The sequence below is a fragment of the Chelonoidis abingdonii genome, chromosome 1 (genome assembly GCF_003597395.2).
Source record: "Chelonoidis abingdonii isolate Lonesome George chromosome 1, CheloAbing_2.0, whole genome shotgun sequence".
In the NCBI taxonomy this organism is placed as follows: domain Eukaryota; kingdom Metazoa; phylum Chordata; order Testudines; family Testudinidae; genus Chelonoidis; species Chelonoidis abingdonii.
Window position 1 is genome coordinate 72085861 of NC_133769.1, and position 14919 is coordinate 72100779.

Sequence of the window (14919 nt, forward strand, 5' to 3'; positions counted from 1 at the left end):
CATAGTACATTAGCCCACATCAGAGGGGGATAAATTCTAGTGCACGTTGCCATAACGCGCTCTAACTGGCTCATGTGAACCCTTCTAGCACATGCTACAAGTTCCCTAGTGCGCATTAACATAGCACTGTTTGAAACAGGCCATTAACATGCACTAGAGTCTGTATGGGCCAGTTAGCGCAGGAAGTGCTAGCGCATGCTAGAATTTACACCCCTCTAGTGAGGACTACTGTATAGTCTAGACAAGTCCTTAGAAAACCAAAGTCAGTCCACAGTGGGAGTGGAGGACTAGGATGGTCAGCCTTGTCTTATCCTTGGTTCTCTTGAGGTAAGACCTGTCTTTGGCAGCCCATATGCTTTAGGAGTTGCCCATGCCTGTTCCGGTCGTCTTTCCCTGACTGTGGATCCCTTGGGCCTAATGTTATTGTCTTTGGCATCTCAGTCTCGCAGGAGTCAGGGGTGACAGTAGTGATCTTTGGGAGTTTATCTCCTGGCTCCATATGTCTCCTTGCTGCCAAAGATCTTTTTTCTCTTCAGTATTCAGGATGTCTGCTACTACCTCACCAGTATTGGTGCCGTGAAAATCCGCTATAGGAAACTGCAGGCAAATACTTTTGTGATGAGAGCGGCAAGAGCAGCTGGTCGTCTTCCTGGAACAAGGAAGAAAAAGTTGGGGTTAGACAAAGTAAAATACAAAATAAAAATAAGTGTTGCACTGTGCACATTTTTCCCTAAATGAGGGTCAATGAATAATATTCCAGACCTGTTTTAAGTTGTCTTTTAATACACCAGTGAATATTGTCTAATTTCTTATATACCAGGTTATGCACAAAAGCTGAACTGCAGGCAGAAAGAATCTGTGTTGCATGTCCACGTTAAAAAGAGCTGTTTTTTTTCACTCACACACACACACACAATTATCCAAATGGAAAGCTAGTCACATTCTTTACATTTCACATGAAACGGATTATATGGTATGGGTTCTAAACAAATGTCATGTAAATCACCTAATTTCCATTGTTTCAACAGTGCCGACTAGTTTGCTGTCAACTTGGGTTTCCTAATTTTGATTTAAATGCAAGATTCAAAATGACTTTGGTAGGTGGTGGGGCTTATGGATTTATGGTAGATTTGTATGTGAGACTCTCATCACTGTACAGCAACCCTGTCATTTTTGTGACAGAGTCTATTTGACTGGTCCTGGATTTATGATGGAAATAATTCAGCAAGGAGTAATAATTTTCCCTTGGTAATTACACTACCATTTGGTACTTTGTCCCTAAGGGGAAAATGAATGTGCTGGGATCTGTCCATGAGTTCAATGGCTCAGTATAAAGAACACACCAAGGTCAGTTTGCAGCTGAATAACACAGTGAGGCTTCGTAGTGTAATCTAGATCTGCTTTATTTATCTGACTCATCAAAAGCGCATGTAATTTAAAGATTACATATTCAGTAATTTAAAGATTAATTTTATTATGCATTGAATTTTAGTGGGAATTCTTTGTGAAGAATATTTAATTACTGTGTTAATATTCTTTTCTTATTCGTCCCCGTTTGCCTCGGTAGCAATGCCACATGTACCGATTTCTCTGATGTTGGTAGATTAGTGTCTTATTTAAGAGCTAGGATTCACAATATTGTTATGTGATGAGCCTTCCTACGGAAAACTCTTTCAGAACCAATGCACCTAGCTTGATCTTTTGGCCTGGGGCTAATCCTAGACTCCCAGAAATCTTTCCTTATCATCAACTAGTCAGTGTATTCTGCCCTTTCCTAAGCTTGATAAGTTTATGGAGGGGATGGTATCATGGGATAGCCTAATTTTGTCAATTCATTTGGCAATTGATATTTGATTATCAGCAGGTAAGTATGCCCAGTGGTCTGTGATAGGATATTAGATGGGGTGGGATCTGAGTTACTACAGAGAATTCTTTCCTGGATGCTGGCTGGTGAGTCTTGCCCACATGCTCAGGGTTTAACTGATTGCCCTATTTGAGGTCAGGAAGGAATTTTCCTCCAGGGCAGATTGGCAGAGGGCCTGGAGGTTTTTTGCCTTCCTCTGCAGCATGGGGCATGGGTCACTTGCTGGAGGTTTCTCTGCAGGTTGAAGGTTGAAGTCTTCAAACTACAATTTGAGGACTTCGATAACTCAGACATAGGCTAAGGGTTTGCTACAGGAGTGGATGGGTGAGATTGTGTGGCCTGCGTTGTGCAGGAGGTCAGACTAGATGATCATAATGGTCCCTTCTGACGTCTGGACAGTGCCTATCCAGTCTAGACAACGCGGGTTGTATGTGATAGCTGGTCCAACCGTGTGGAGTTCACCTATAGGCTAACAGTTGATAGTCCACTGTGTCCCCTCCACTTTGTCCATGTGTGCAAACCTTCAGCGACAAGAGCCACTAACACAGTGATAGACCTTCATGACAAGTCACGAGGGACATATTCTGTACCCAAACAGAATCTCACCCTCTACCTTTTACAACAAACCCCTAACCTATGTCTGAGTTACTGAAGTCCTCAAATTGTGGTTTGAAGACCTCAAGCTGCAGAGAATCCTCCAGCAAGTGACCCATGCCCCATGCTGCAGAGGAAGATGAAAAACCTCCAGGGCTTCTGCCAATCTGCCCTGGAGGAAAATTCCTTCCCGACTCCAAACATGGCGATCAGTTAAACCCTGAGCATGTGGGCAAGACTCACCAGCTAGCATGCAGGAAAGAATTCTCTGTAGTAACTCAGATCCCATCCCATCTAATATCCTATCACAGACCACTGGGCATACTTACCTTCTGATAATCAATGATCAATTGCCAAATTAATTGCCAAAATTAGGCTATCCCATCATACCACCCCCTCCATAAACTTATCAAGCTTAGTCTTAAAGCCAGATATGTCTTTATAAGGATGAGCCCAAATTTTGTCAACTTATAACACAAGGAAAAAGCTGTCTGTTTGCCCAAGACTTCCTCTAATAGCAGTGTCTGCAGAATGGCTGACAATGATTCTGCTATAAGCAGACAAGCAAGACCATTCGTATAGGAAGTGGCTAAAGCAACTGAGGGGCCCAGGTATGGTCCTTTTGGTCAAATTGTTGCTTTTGCAATAGAGCGTGTAGGGTGCCTAGTTAAAGTAGTAAATGGATGTAGTAAAGTAAGTGTGGTGACCCCCACTTTTCATGATCTACAGTGAAGGTACATATACAGTATATTGTATTTGCAAAATTTAAATAATTCTGTAAATGTAGATTTTTTGTAAATATGCAGTACGACAAGATGAAAATTAGAACACTTTCCCATGACACTGCTCATAAAAAGAAGTGCATCCATGGCTTCAAATGCGGTAAGATAGTTACACAGATAAAACTTTGTGGAGTAATTGAATTGCACTCCAAAAGCACTCAAACTGAGCTTCAGTTTGAGTTCAGCCTCCATCTGGGAATCAGCAGTGGTTGGTTAGAATATTTTTCATGCATACACACTGTATGTCAAATCTTTCTGCAGAAGCATTTTGCTGTAGCCAGTTACCTGCTAATATTTTCAGGCTGTTGCTTTTGTGTTGGAGTCTAGTTAACTGGAATAAGCCTTACGGTGGAAGTCACAGAGCATTTCTGCTGTGCTCTCATGCCTTATCCCTTCTCAAAAGAAACAATTTCTAGTTATTCTCCAAGAGAGAAGCAGCATTTCCACTGGCCTCTGAAATGGTCAAGCTGAACAAATCTAGGAAAAGATCATTGTCTGTGAATTCTTGCCTGTGTTTGTTCAACTCAGATAGGCAGTGATCTGATATTTGTTGTTGTTTTTGTTGTTTACATTGAAGGCTAGCAATATGATTGGCTCTGAAAAGACCTGAAGAAAAAAACCACAGCTCTGTCATTGGCCTTCCCCACACTAGTTGAATTTCATCTTTATCCCATTTTTCCTGTAAGAGGTTAGCACATGTGGCCTTTATGGGCAAAAGCATATTTTAAGGAGTATTTTGAATGAAGAAAAATGAGCATCTGTCAGCATCTGTTATCTGCCAGAGATAACTGAGAGGAAAGGGAGGGAGTTGGATGCTTATGGAGTAGCATGGAAGAAGGCAAGAAAATGAGTGAATGAAGGAGGGATAGTGATGAACAATCTAGGAAGAGATTATTATCTTCTTCAGCCAGGTAAAGGGGATGAAGAGGTAAGAAAAATGACAGGAACAGTCTTCAGAGCCTCAAATTATGTTAATTTCCATAATTCCTACAGTCTCTGTGAATTGTATTTTCCTTTCATTGCTGGCTGACAATTATATTCCGTGTCTTCCCTTTGATAGGAAGGTTCCTCCTGCTGCTGCCACTTCTCTGATTATTATAATTAGTATTATGTAACATTTCTATAGCTCCATAACTTGATATGGTGATTTAAAGAGATTTTTAAGAAGTCACATTAGAAGATCCTGATTCTGCCATCCTTACTTATCTTTGGGAGGTATCTTATTTCATGAACGGTTAAATTGAATTCCAGGTACTGCTTGCACAGTATGATAATATTCAAGTGAGTTAAGGTCCAAGAACTGGTATCATTAGACAAATATAGAATAAAACAACAAAACCAGAAGAGTGGGCAGAGCAAAGGGAGTGAAGTAGGGTGCACTGAGAGGTGAGACAGTGGCAGAAGCAGAACTGCACAGAGAGTGAGGACAGAGTGAGAGCAAAGAGACTGAATTTATGTGATAAGACACAGGGAGCCTGTGAAGAGACTTTAGGGGACTGTGGCATGGTGCTCAAAGAGATGAGAAAGGATGAGTATTTTAGCTTCTGAAAATTGGATAGATGAAGGGAGAGTCAGGTAACCTGGTGAGGAAGAATTTATAATTATGCAAGTGAGACAGAGCTATGGGATGAACTTGGGGTTTAGTAGTGTGAATCAAAAAAAGGGGGTGAATTTTAGAAATATAATAGGAGGCAAAGCAACAAGATTTGATGTATCTGGATGTGTAAGAGAGAAGGAAACAAAAGAGCCAAAGATAACCATAAGGTTTCAATTCTGAATGATGGGGAGAAGTCTCAGGAGGGATGTAGGAGGAGAGGGTTCAGGAAGAAAGGTAAGAAATTCAGTTTAAGTTAGAGGTGGGGTACCCATGAGGAGATATGAGAGGAAAAGGAGAGAGGGAAACCAATTGGAGCTATCATAGGTGAGTAGGTAGATTTGGAAGTTGTCAGCACAGAGGCAATAAGAGAGACTGTCTCATGTTATTAAAGAGGATAATTATCATCATCTAGAAGTTGCCACATTGAAAACAATAGAGAGAGCAAAAAGTTAATAAATAATGGATGTCTCTGGATCTTGTCCTCACACTTATTTTCTACATGAAGAATCATTACAGAAATCACTGAAATCTTTCTCTTTTGCAGCCAAGATTTCCCTTTGGTGACTAGCTCAGAGAAACTGAATTTCAGGAGCAAGATTTTAAATGTACCACAGAGCCTACTACAATACGGATACATCTGTTTGTTTCTTAAGCAACATGCTTTTCTACAGTCATTCCTCTTGTTCCCTGTTCCATGCTTTTTCCTTGTCAATCAAATTATCAGGAACAATAATCACAACCCCATTAGGAACCAATTACACACATACAACTCCAAACTAATTTTACTTCTTCGCTAATACTATCTCCAAGATGTTTAACTTTGCAGTCAATCTAATATACTCGCATTAATTATAGCTACCCATTTTTACAAAGCATTAGAACCTAGAACACAACACTTGAATAACACTGTGTGGCTTTTGGAATTAGAAAAATATATAAAAATGATGCAATTTCAACCTAGTTTACTTGTTCTGGCTCTACAGACATGGAAATCTTGACCTGATCACTCATATAACTCTGCTTCTCTGTCCACACTCCACTACAGGGGCCACACTCTAATCCCACTAACACTTTTGCAAATCCAGAGTAATTCATTGAGCTAAATTATGCCATTGTCTCTTTCTTTCTTGCAAGAGCTACCCTGATCTTGGGTCTTGGCACAGACCTCAGCCTCAGGCCTGATCTACACTGCAAAGTTAGGTCAACGTAAGTTGTCTTGTGTCAACCTAGTTGTGCATTTGTCTACAATCAAATTTTTCTCTCACGAATGTAAGCACCCCATTATAGGTACATAGTAGTTTCACTTCCATGAACTACATTGAGTCATGGTCAACATACTGTGGCTGAAGCAGTGTGAGTGTAGACACCATGTGACCTATAGTCAGGGCCAGAGCAACCATTTAGGCAAGCCAGGGTCTAAGATTCCACCACTGTCTAGTCATTCCCAGCAGCCAAGCATGGGCCAGCCCAGTACATAATCTGTGTGAATTCATTTCCTATTACAATGTTCAAATATACAGATGGTGCCTGACCCCAACATAGCAGGACACAGAAAAATTAATGATTTTTCGTTTTTATTCATGCTAGAAGAGGTAGCAGTTCAACAAGTAGAGTTGTTATCAGCTTTTCATTCCCCTCCAGAGTTAGCCTGAGGGGTGCACAGCAGTTTGTTTATGTACACAGGAACGTCCTTATTTTTTTAGTCCTCCTGAGAGATCTCAGTGAAAGTTCATGGAGGTATTTTGCCATCTTCACCTGAAGGTTTCTAAGGATAGCAGCCTTGTTTCTTCCGCTATGGTAGGACACCTTCCTACACCACTCTGTGATGACTTTGACAAGCACTATTGCAGTAAACAGGCTAGTGACATAGTGGCTTTTGGACGTCAGCCATAGCTTCATTTTCTTGTACCATTGTTACCCTCAGGAGCAAGATATCAGCTAAAGTCACCACCACCTATGGAAAATAGTGCCCATATTGATTGACCATTGTCCTGGGGGCAGGGACGATGACATTTTATAGTTTCATCCCACTGAACAAGTCCCTCCTCATTTCTCACTCCCAACCCCTGCTGCACCATACTCACTATAGCTGGGTGCAGAGTGGTGCTGTGCAGAGGGACTCCAAAGCTGAAATGTCCATGTCATGTTTAAAACCTTTGGGGAGCAAAGGAAAGGCATTCTGAAACTTAACTTTCCGTTACGACTACACCTACAATGACACCTCTTTTTGTTTTATCTGTAACTGCTGCTTTTGCCACCTTGAGAGGTCCCCCATGGAATGCCTACTGTGATAAAGAGGAGAAAGAAAAGGGCAAGGGAGAGTATGTTCAGTGAGATCCTGCAAGCCAGTGCTGCATCAGACAGTGAACAGAGGACCTGGAAGGTTAATATTGCAGACAGTATTGAGAGGGGAAGAATGGACAGTAGAAAAGCGCAGGAGTTAGAGAGGGAAATGCATCAGGACATAATGGGGGTTCTCTGGCAGCAAACACAAATGCTGCAGAACTTGTTGACCTAAGGTTCAACAATCATGGGCCCCAGGCTTCCTTTGCAGCCAGTGGACAACTCCATTTTAGCATCTCTCTACACCCTCAACGTTCCATGCAGCATCTTCGGTCAGATACATACCCCACTTCATACTGGGGAACAGTGAAGAGAAATACAGATTCACATACGCTGACCTGCAAGCGTCCCAGGGTGTATGCAAAACCAAAATGAACTGAAATGGACCTGAATGGTCTTTCTTCTTGTTAAGTTCTGTTCTGTTTATTTATTTCAGAAGTTTGTACTGAATTTGCTTTTATTGCACATTGGGTTTTTTGCACTGATTATGGTATGCAACAAAAAATATTTTTTATAAATTATTTGTCTTTATTACTTCACTAAATATGCTGCAAAGTGCCTACTGCTACTCAAAACCACACAGGCAAAGGTTATAAAACACGTCTACCTTAAAAAAAAAGAAAAGAAATGTATGTTAACCTCAATTTACATATGAGTAATAAACAGGGCCAGCAAGACAGCAGGGTGAGCAGGTGGCAAGAGACCGCAAATTTGTGTTTCAGCAAACAGAGGTGGGGGAGAAAGAGCATGGAGCTTCCTTCCTCACCAGACTCCATGTCACCTTCCTCACCATCTGCATAAACTTTGCTTTGAGGGGTAATCTTCAGAAGAATACATTTCAAAGGCGATTTTGACTATAAAAGAAAGGAACAGAAAACCCCAAGCTCTTTCTTTTTCACCTAAGAAGACAAAGGCACCCACACCTTTGGGCCTCTGGAAGAGATCCTGAGCAAGGAAAGGGTCAGCCAGTATCTTGCTGGAAGACAGTGGGTGAGAGAGGCCATCTTAAACAAAGCCTTGAATCAGAACTTGCTGGATTGTTTTAATCTTTTAGATTCATTTTCGTTTTATTTGCTTGTAACCATTTCTAGCTTTATCTCTTCTACGTCAGTTCACTTACAACCCTATCTTCTTTTGTTTGTTTTATTTTTTAATCGAAACCAATCCAGGGCTATGTTTAAATGGAACTATTTGTTAACTCCAGTTAACGTATCAGACTGTTGAGTATTGACTCCTTACTGGGGCAGTGGCTTTTAATAAGTGAACTGTCCTGGAAAGGTTTGGACAGTGCAGAACACACGTTTTTGGAAAATGCAGGACTGGTAATGTGTTGGGTTCACCGTGCAAGTAGTAACCAAAGGTGGTGGAAGCTAGAGTGTGGCTGTTGTGTTGCTGGCAGGCTGGGGGTCAGAACTGCTGGACCAGGGCTGCAACCATACACAGACACTCAAGGTCTGACTGCAGATCAGACCCTGAGTAATGCTGATAAGCTACTTGTGAGCAGCCCTGGTTGGGAGCTACAATAGCAAAGCATTGTGAAGTGCCCAAGGTTGTGGGGCAGGCGGTGATACAACCACTCACTGGTTTGGATTGCACCCCGTAATGTGACATATATATTGCCAACATTTCCCAAAAGGCAGTGTGCCATCCGACAGTAAGTTGCATGCTCGGATACCTACCACACTGTGAATTTACATAAGCAATCCCAGTGATTATGTGCAGCACTAACTCAAACAGCCAAGTATGCAAGCACACAAGCGATATACTAACTGCAGCGGCTTTATGTCAATGTAACTCACATTGACCAAAGTTTGCGGTTTAGATGTTGCCTCAGCTCTCTGTATACTTCCCATGGCCATCAAGTGGGCAAGGATACTGTGGAACAGGATGAGGAGTGACTGACTGAGTTCTGGTAGGGAAAGAAGATGAATCCTTTCAAAGTCAGCAGTAACTTCCTTCCTTCCCCAGAGCAAAAGAAGAACAGGGGTGAAATTGTGTCACGAAGTGAATTTTGGGGCACAATGCCTCCTGGGCTATGAGTGTGGTGGTGTAGCTTACAAACGGCCCTTGTTTAGGATTGTGCCAAAAGACACAACCCTAGCACAAAGATTTCAGTGAAGTTACTCTGGATTTAAACTGGTATAACTGAGATCAGACTAGCCCCAGATCTTTGAATAGCCTGGTATCCGTGGTCCCCTACATAGCACTTAATCATTGTTTGCCTGAATGGATTGTCTTTTCAGACAATTAGAGAAATGAAAGGAAACAAAGAACTATGAAGATATTTCAAACCCTTGCCTATGTTGAACCAGTCCAGTCCTGAAAGTTTAATGAAAACAGAATCACTATTTCTTCTTGCTGCAGGCATAGAACTTCAGTGGGAGTTAAACACATGCATTAAGAGAAGAATAGGCCTGCATGTTGTTAGAAAGTTTTCACCACAGAGTTAAATTTTACTATTGCATTTTAGATTGTTAAGAAATAAAGCAGTTCAAAAAGGTAAAATGAACAAAAATCCTGAAGCTTGAAGTTTCCAGTATAGAATTTTAAAAAGAAACATTGAAATATTTGTGTATCTGCTACACTTTGTGTAAACATGTAACTTTAAACAACTTTCTTGAAATTCTGTGAAACTGTTTCACTCACTGGATGAGGCTCTTTATTGCAATGAAAGGATGAGGCAGGTCTCTGATTTATTTGTAAGCTAGTGAAAAATGGAGTTTATATGAGAAGAGCTAACACATCGTTAACTACTATGATCCTTTTGAGTGCTGTTTCAGTTTAACAGTATAACTTGTTCCAAAATGATTTGCAATAGACATCAGACAAAGCTGCTTTTGGAGCTGGGGGAGGAATTTTGAAACTAAAGAATGTCCCTTCACAATTAGTTCTTCTCAGTTGCCCATGACCTGTCAAAATTTTCTGAGAAGCAAAATGCCTGGGCTTGTTGATTTTGTTTGGACCACATTCTGTCTACACTGTAGCAATAAAATACTTTCTTTCTTTCTTTCTTTCTTTCTATATTCAGCTACTTTACTGTTTGCATTTTTTTAATAGACACTGGGTTCTATTTAAATTAGGGATGTTGGCATCCTGTAAAAAGACACTCAACACATAAGAGTTGGGGGTTTTTTTAATAACAGTGACTTTCATTTCATTATAATGTGATGTATTTATCATGCTTTTCTACCTTTCATTTGCATATAAAAAACCCTCATTTTTGCATCATCATGTACCTTCTCTGAAAATAATAATTAACATGAACTTCTTTGACTGTGCAGAGCTGGCTATTTGCCTCAGAATATTCCTCTGGAGATTATCAGATACCTTTCCGAGGAGAAGGATTTTCTGCCTTGGCATGCTGCCAGCCGAGCTCTTTATCCTCTAGATAAATTGCTGGACCGCACTGAAAACTACAACATTTTCAATGTAAAAGATATATTCTCTTCTTTTCTATTGTCCTGAGATGAACTAGTCCCCAGTCAGTTATTGTAACTGATCTAGGGATATTAACTTTCTTTCTAATTATTTTGTATTTAAATGTAGCAATTGTCAAACTTCGGTTCATTTGCATTTGAACAGTGATAAGGGCTATCTGAGGCATATATAATGAGTGGAAGGAAACTTAGCTGTTCTTCCTATAAAATATTATGACAAATTAGTTGTTTGATTCTTAAAAAACAGTGTAGACCCCAAATTCTATAGTTCTCTGGAGCCACAGGACTACACTTTCATTGAGGCCCAGAAAAAGCATGGACAGAAATTGTGCTCACAGAATTTAGCAAGATGCATGCAGTTGAAGTCTATATTGTTAGTCATTAATTTCATCCTGAAAGGCATAGTGAAGTCAATGCATTTCCCTTAATTAACAAGGATTAGATCACAATTGAGTCAAAAACCCATTCATAATTGGGACCAAGAGAACAACAGTAGCAACAAACAGTCGATAATCCAGGTAGACATGACAAACATTTTAAAATGTTACCTGAAAAAATGTTGCTTAATCTTGAAGCATATTTGCTAAAAGGAACATTTCTTATGACACAGACTTCAATTGTATTTATTAAGAGTTATAAACTGTATTACATCTGTGTACTGTCCGTGAATTTTATGTACTCTGCATAAATTAATTGCCCAACTATTGCACATAATTTTATAGTACCATTGAAATGAAGAAACTACATAAAGTCTGGTATGTTTAAGGAGACATTTTTTAAAATACACCCAATACATGCTGGCATGGGGAATTTATATAAGGAACCTATTACAGATTAATACAGAAATACTGGAAATGTTTCTTCATGAACCTATGATCTGAGTCTAGCTCCAAACCAGACAGCTCTCATGTAAAATCACACTTTTTGTCTTCTTAGTCTATCATTACCTGCACTGAGAAATCATGATTAGACCGTGATTGCTGTTTCACTTTTAGACATGACTGTAAAGAGAATACAATTTTAATAAACAAAACTGGTAAAAATTAATTGCAGGGTTGTCTTTTACCACTACTAATTCTTCCTGCAATCTGAAAGCAGAGTTGATGGGAGAAGAAATATAAACTCATTTTAGTCACAGAATAACTTATCTGCTTGAGAAAGCTATCCAGTGCATCTCCTTTGGTTCTGTCATCACACACATATACACATGCATCCATAAAAATAAAATGGATATTCTCTTGCATTAGTTCATTTCCATTCTTTTTTTCAAAGCAGTGAATTCTAGTGGCAGAAAATTATGCTGTGACTACAGTGACAATAGTCTACTTCATAACTTGTAACTGAATGTAAAGATGCCTAATGTGCAAGATGTGTGAGTAAGATAAACATGTCTTGTGCTGTCTTTGATATTTATACACAGCAACAGCTAAATGGACATTGAAATAGTGTCATTATATAACCTAGTCTTGATATGCAGCACACATTGTTCAGTATTATTAGATCAGTTGGCTGCACCTGTGTAATGGTTTCGCTGTAGCTATGAAAGTAAAGATGATTATAGCTAAGGCTACAATTTGGTCACAGGTGCTTTTAGTAGATGTCACAAACAGGTCATGGGCAATTAACAAAAAGTCATGGCCCATGACCTGTCCATTACTTTTACTAAAAATACCTGTGATTAAATCTTGGAGAGGGCACTGGGGGAGCGTGGGGGGGTACTGCTGGAAGGGAACATGAGGTGGGTGTTGCTAAAGGGGACTGGGGAGCTGCTGCTGAGGGAAGTGTGCCCAGGGCCAGTGGCACCGGCTGTAGAGCAGCAGACTGCGAGTGCTCTGGCCCACCACCTGGTGACCACTGCCAGGGCCAGCACACCGCGGCCGCTCCGGCCGGGCAGCTGGGGGCCACTGCTTGGGGCCACGGACCATGGCTGCTCTGGCCGTCCATCCAGGGAACACTGCTGGGGGCCACTGGAGCAGCAGCTTGTGTGGCTGTCCTAGGGGCCAGCTGCTTGGGCAGCCCTAAGGTCAGCCACACTGGCCCCTGGAGAACTCACGGAGGTTGCGGAAAGTCATGGAATCCGTGACTTCCGCAACCTCCGTGAGAGGCACAGAGCCCTAATCGTTGCTATCAGTTATCTCTCTATGTATGTGCTAAGTGTGTCTGTTTAAATGTTTAATGATGGTCATTATTCAGACATTCATTGTGAAGTCAAGACTGGCTTAGCTAGAGTAGGCATTAGCCTGTCCAAGCTCCAGCAACTCTTCACCTTTGTATTGTGAGTTCAAAATACTGTTAAAGTAAACAATTTATAAATTACTGTATTCTTTACCATTAAATTAGCTAACCCAGTAGACCCAGTCATGTAGCTGTTCTGTAGATTCATCTTCCATTGAAGTAAAAGTGGGATTGCATACAAAAATACTGCAATACAAGATCCAAATCAAAGAATTTTGAAAGTGGGGCATTATTAAAAACATCAATCAACAGTATTTCAACTTTGAACTATAAAATCAAAAATAAAGTTTAATTCTGAAAATATATTTAACCTTTTCTTCTTCTTCTTCTTCTTCTTCTTCTTCTTCCAGGAATATATTTTAAAACAAGTTGCAACGATGTACCTCAAACTTGGATGGCCAATGAATAATTTAAACAGATCCCTTGTTCAAGCTGCCTACCAACACGAGTACTGTTATATTTTTTTAATTAATTTTCACAGGAGATAGTTGTAGTAAAGTGCTTACCCAATACTTAATGTGAATTACAGCATCCTGAGATACCTTTCTATCCTTTTCCTCCTTTCATTTCTCCTCACTTGAGAGGGCTAGGTGCTGTGAATCAGTTTCCTCTGCCTGGAATTTTGAGAACAAAGACATGTTCCTGTTAACCTTTAATTTAAGTGCTGGCTCCATTGGAGACTTTGGGATTTGAACTCACAAGGCCATTGAATTTAGTAGGGTTGAGTGAATGTAACACTGCCCATTTTGATCCATGGCCTTTAATTAAAAATTGTAACTGTAACAACATGGTACTTAGTTGTTACTCAAGGATATATAGTTACCACATCTTTAATATTTTTGTTTAATTAAATATTGACAGCTCCTTATAAGAAAGGTTAGAATATTTTCTTCTGAGAATTTCAACATACTTATTTATTAATGTGAGCTCATTAGTGTCTTTATTTGTGTTTTAAACTAACCCAGAGAATTGCGTCGAGAAGTCATCATGCTGGCCTGCAGCTTTGGTAATAAACACTGTCACCAACAGGCTGCAACGTTAATCTCAGATTGGATTTCCAGCAATAGAAACCGGTAAGTGGAACAAAAATGCATCTCCCGTCCACCCAACTCAGAACTGTTATAGTATGAGTGTGTCTCTTTAATACATACTTTTTGCATACAGGTAAAAAATGAAGCAGAACTCACCAGCTGTCATTTAAAGCATTGCTGTGAGGCTGCAGACCTAGAAGGGGTGGGAAAGATCTCTTAATTTCTGGATGGGGCAAATGGAGCCTCCTGAGAAAAAAAGGAGCTTGATTTTAAGGAAGGGTGTAATGGAAGAAAGAGAGGATGCTTGGTAGATGAAGACAGGAATAAGGGCAACATGACAAAAGGTGTGAAGCCGTAAGTGGGAAAGGAGATAAAGGGAGGAGTCTTTGAGAAGACCTGAAAGAGAGAGAGAGGAAAAGAGATGAGGAAATGTAATAGAGGGAAATATTAAGTAGAGCTTTGTAAATCAAGATACAGAACTTGAAAGAGATGCCATAAGAGGCAGGAAGCTAATAGAGAGATTCAAGGAGAGATAATGTAATAAGAGCAATGGGGGACATTAGCAGCAGTATAATGGACAGACAAGAACTATAGGAGGCAAGCAGAGCAGCCAGAGATTTACTTAATTCAGGTGAGAGTTGTCAGGTCATTGACAATGTGCAAAGTATGTATATAAGTGCAGTGTGTTAATAAATAAAGTAGCATGATTATTAAATCATGCTGTTATCCATGGAGAATAAGGCAAATACAGGTGAGGATCACAGCTTTCCTGTGAAAGAATCATCCTTTTTTTCCTCTGATGGAAGGCAGGAAACTAGTTGCCGCGTATCACGGGCTCTGATGTTTTGTTTCTAGGTAAAATATTCTATTTCAGATGAAGTTTTCAAAAGCACCTAAGTTTCATTTTTAAAATTAAATTAGGCACTTATTTTCAAAAGTATTTAGGTGCAGAAGGGTGCCGATAGATGCCAAGTGGGATTCTCAGAAGCAATTTTGAAAATGCCATTAGGTGCCTACATACATTTGAAAACCTGCC

At 40.2% G+C, this 14919-nt stretch overlaps 1 protein-coding gene across 1 annotated transcript in view; it reads left to right on the plus strand.

The window, feature by feature from the left end:
* TRHDE (thyrotropin releasing hormone degrading enzyme) overlaps positions 1 to 14919 on the plus strand; it is a 327679-nt gene that overhangs the window by 281509 nt on the left and 31251 nt on the right. Inside the window, exons 13-15 of the mRNA XM_032767020.2 lie at positions 10462 to 10609; positions 13203 to 13300; positions 13818 to 13925. Of these exons, the coding sequence (XP_032622911.1) occupies positions 10462 to 10609; positions 13203 to 13300; positions 13818 to 13925 (354 nt within the window). The remainder of the gene's footprint in view (positions 1 to 10461; positions 10610 to 13202; positions 13301 to 13817; positions 13926 to 14919) is intronic.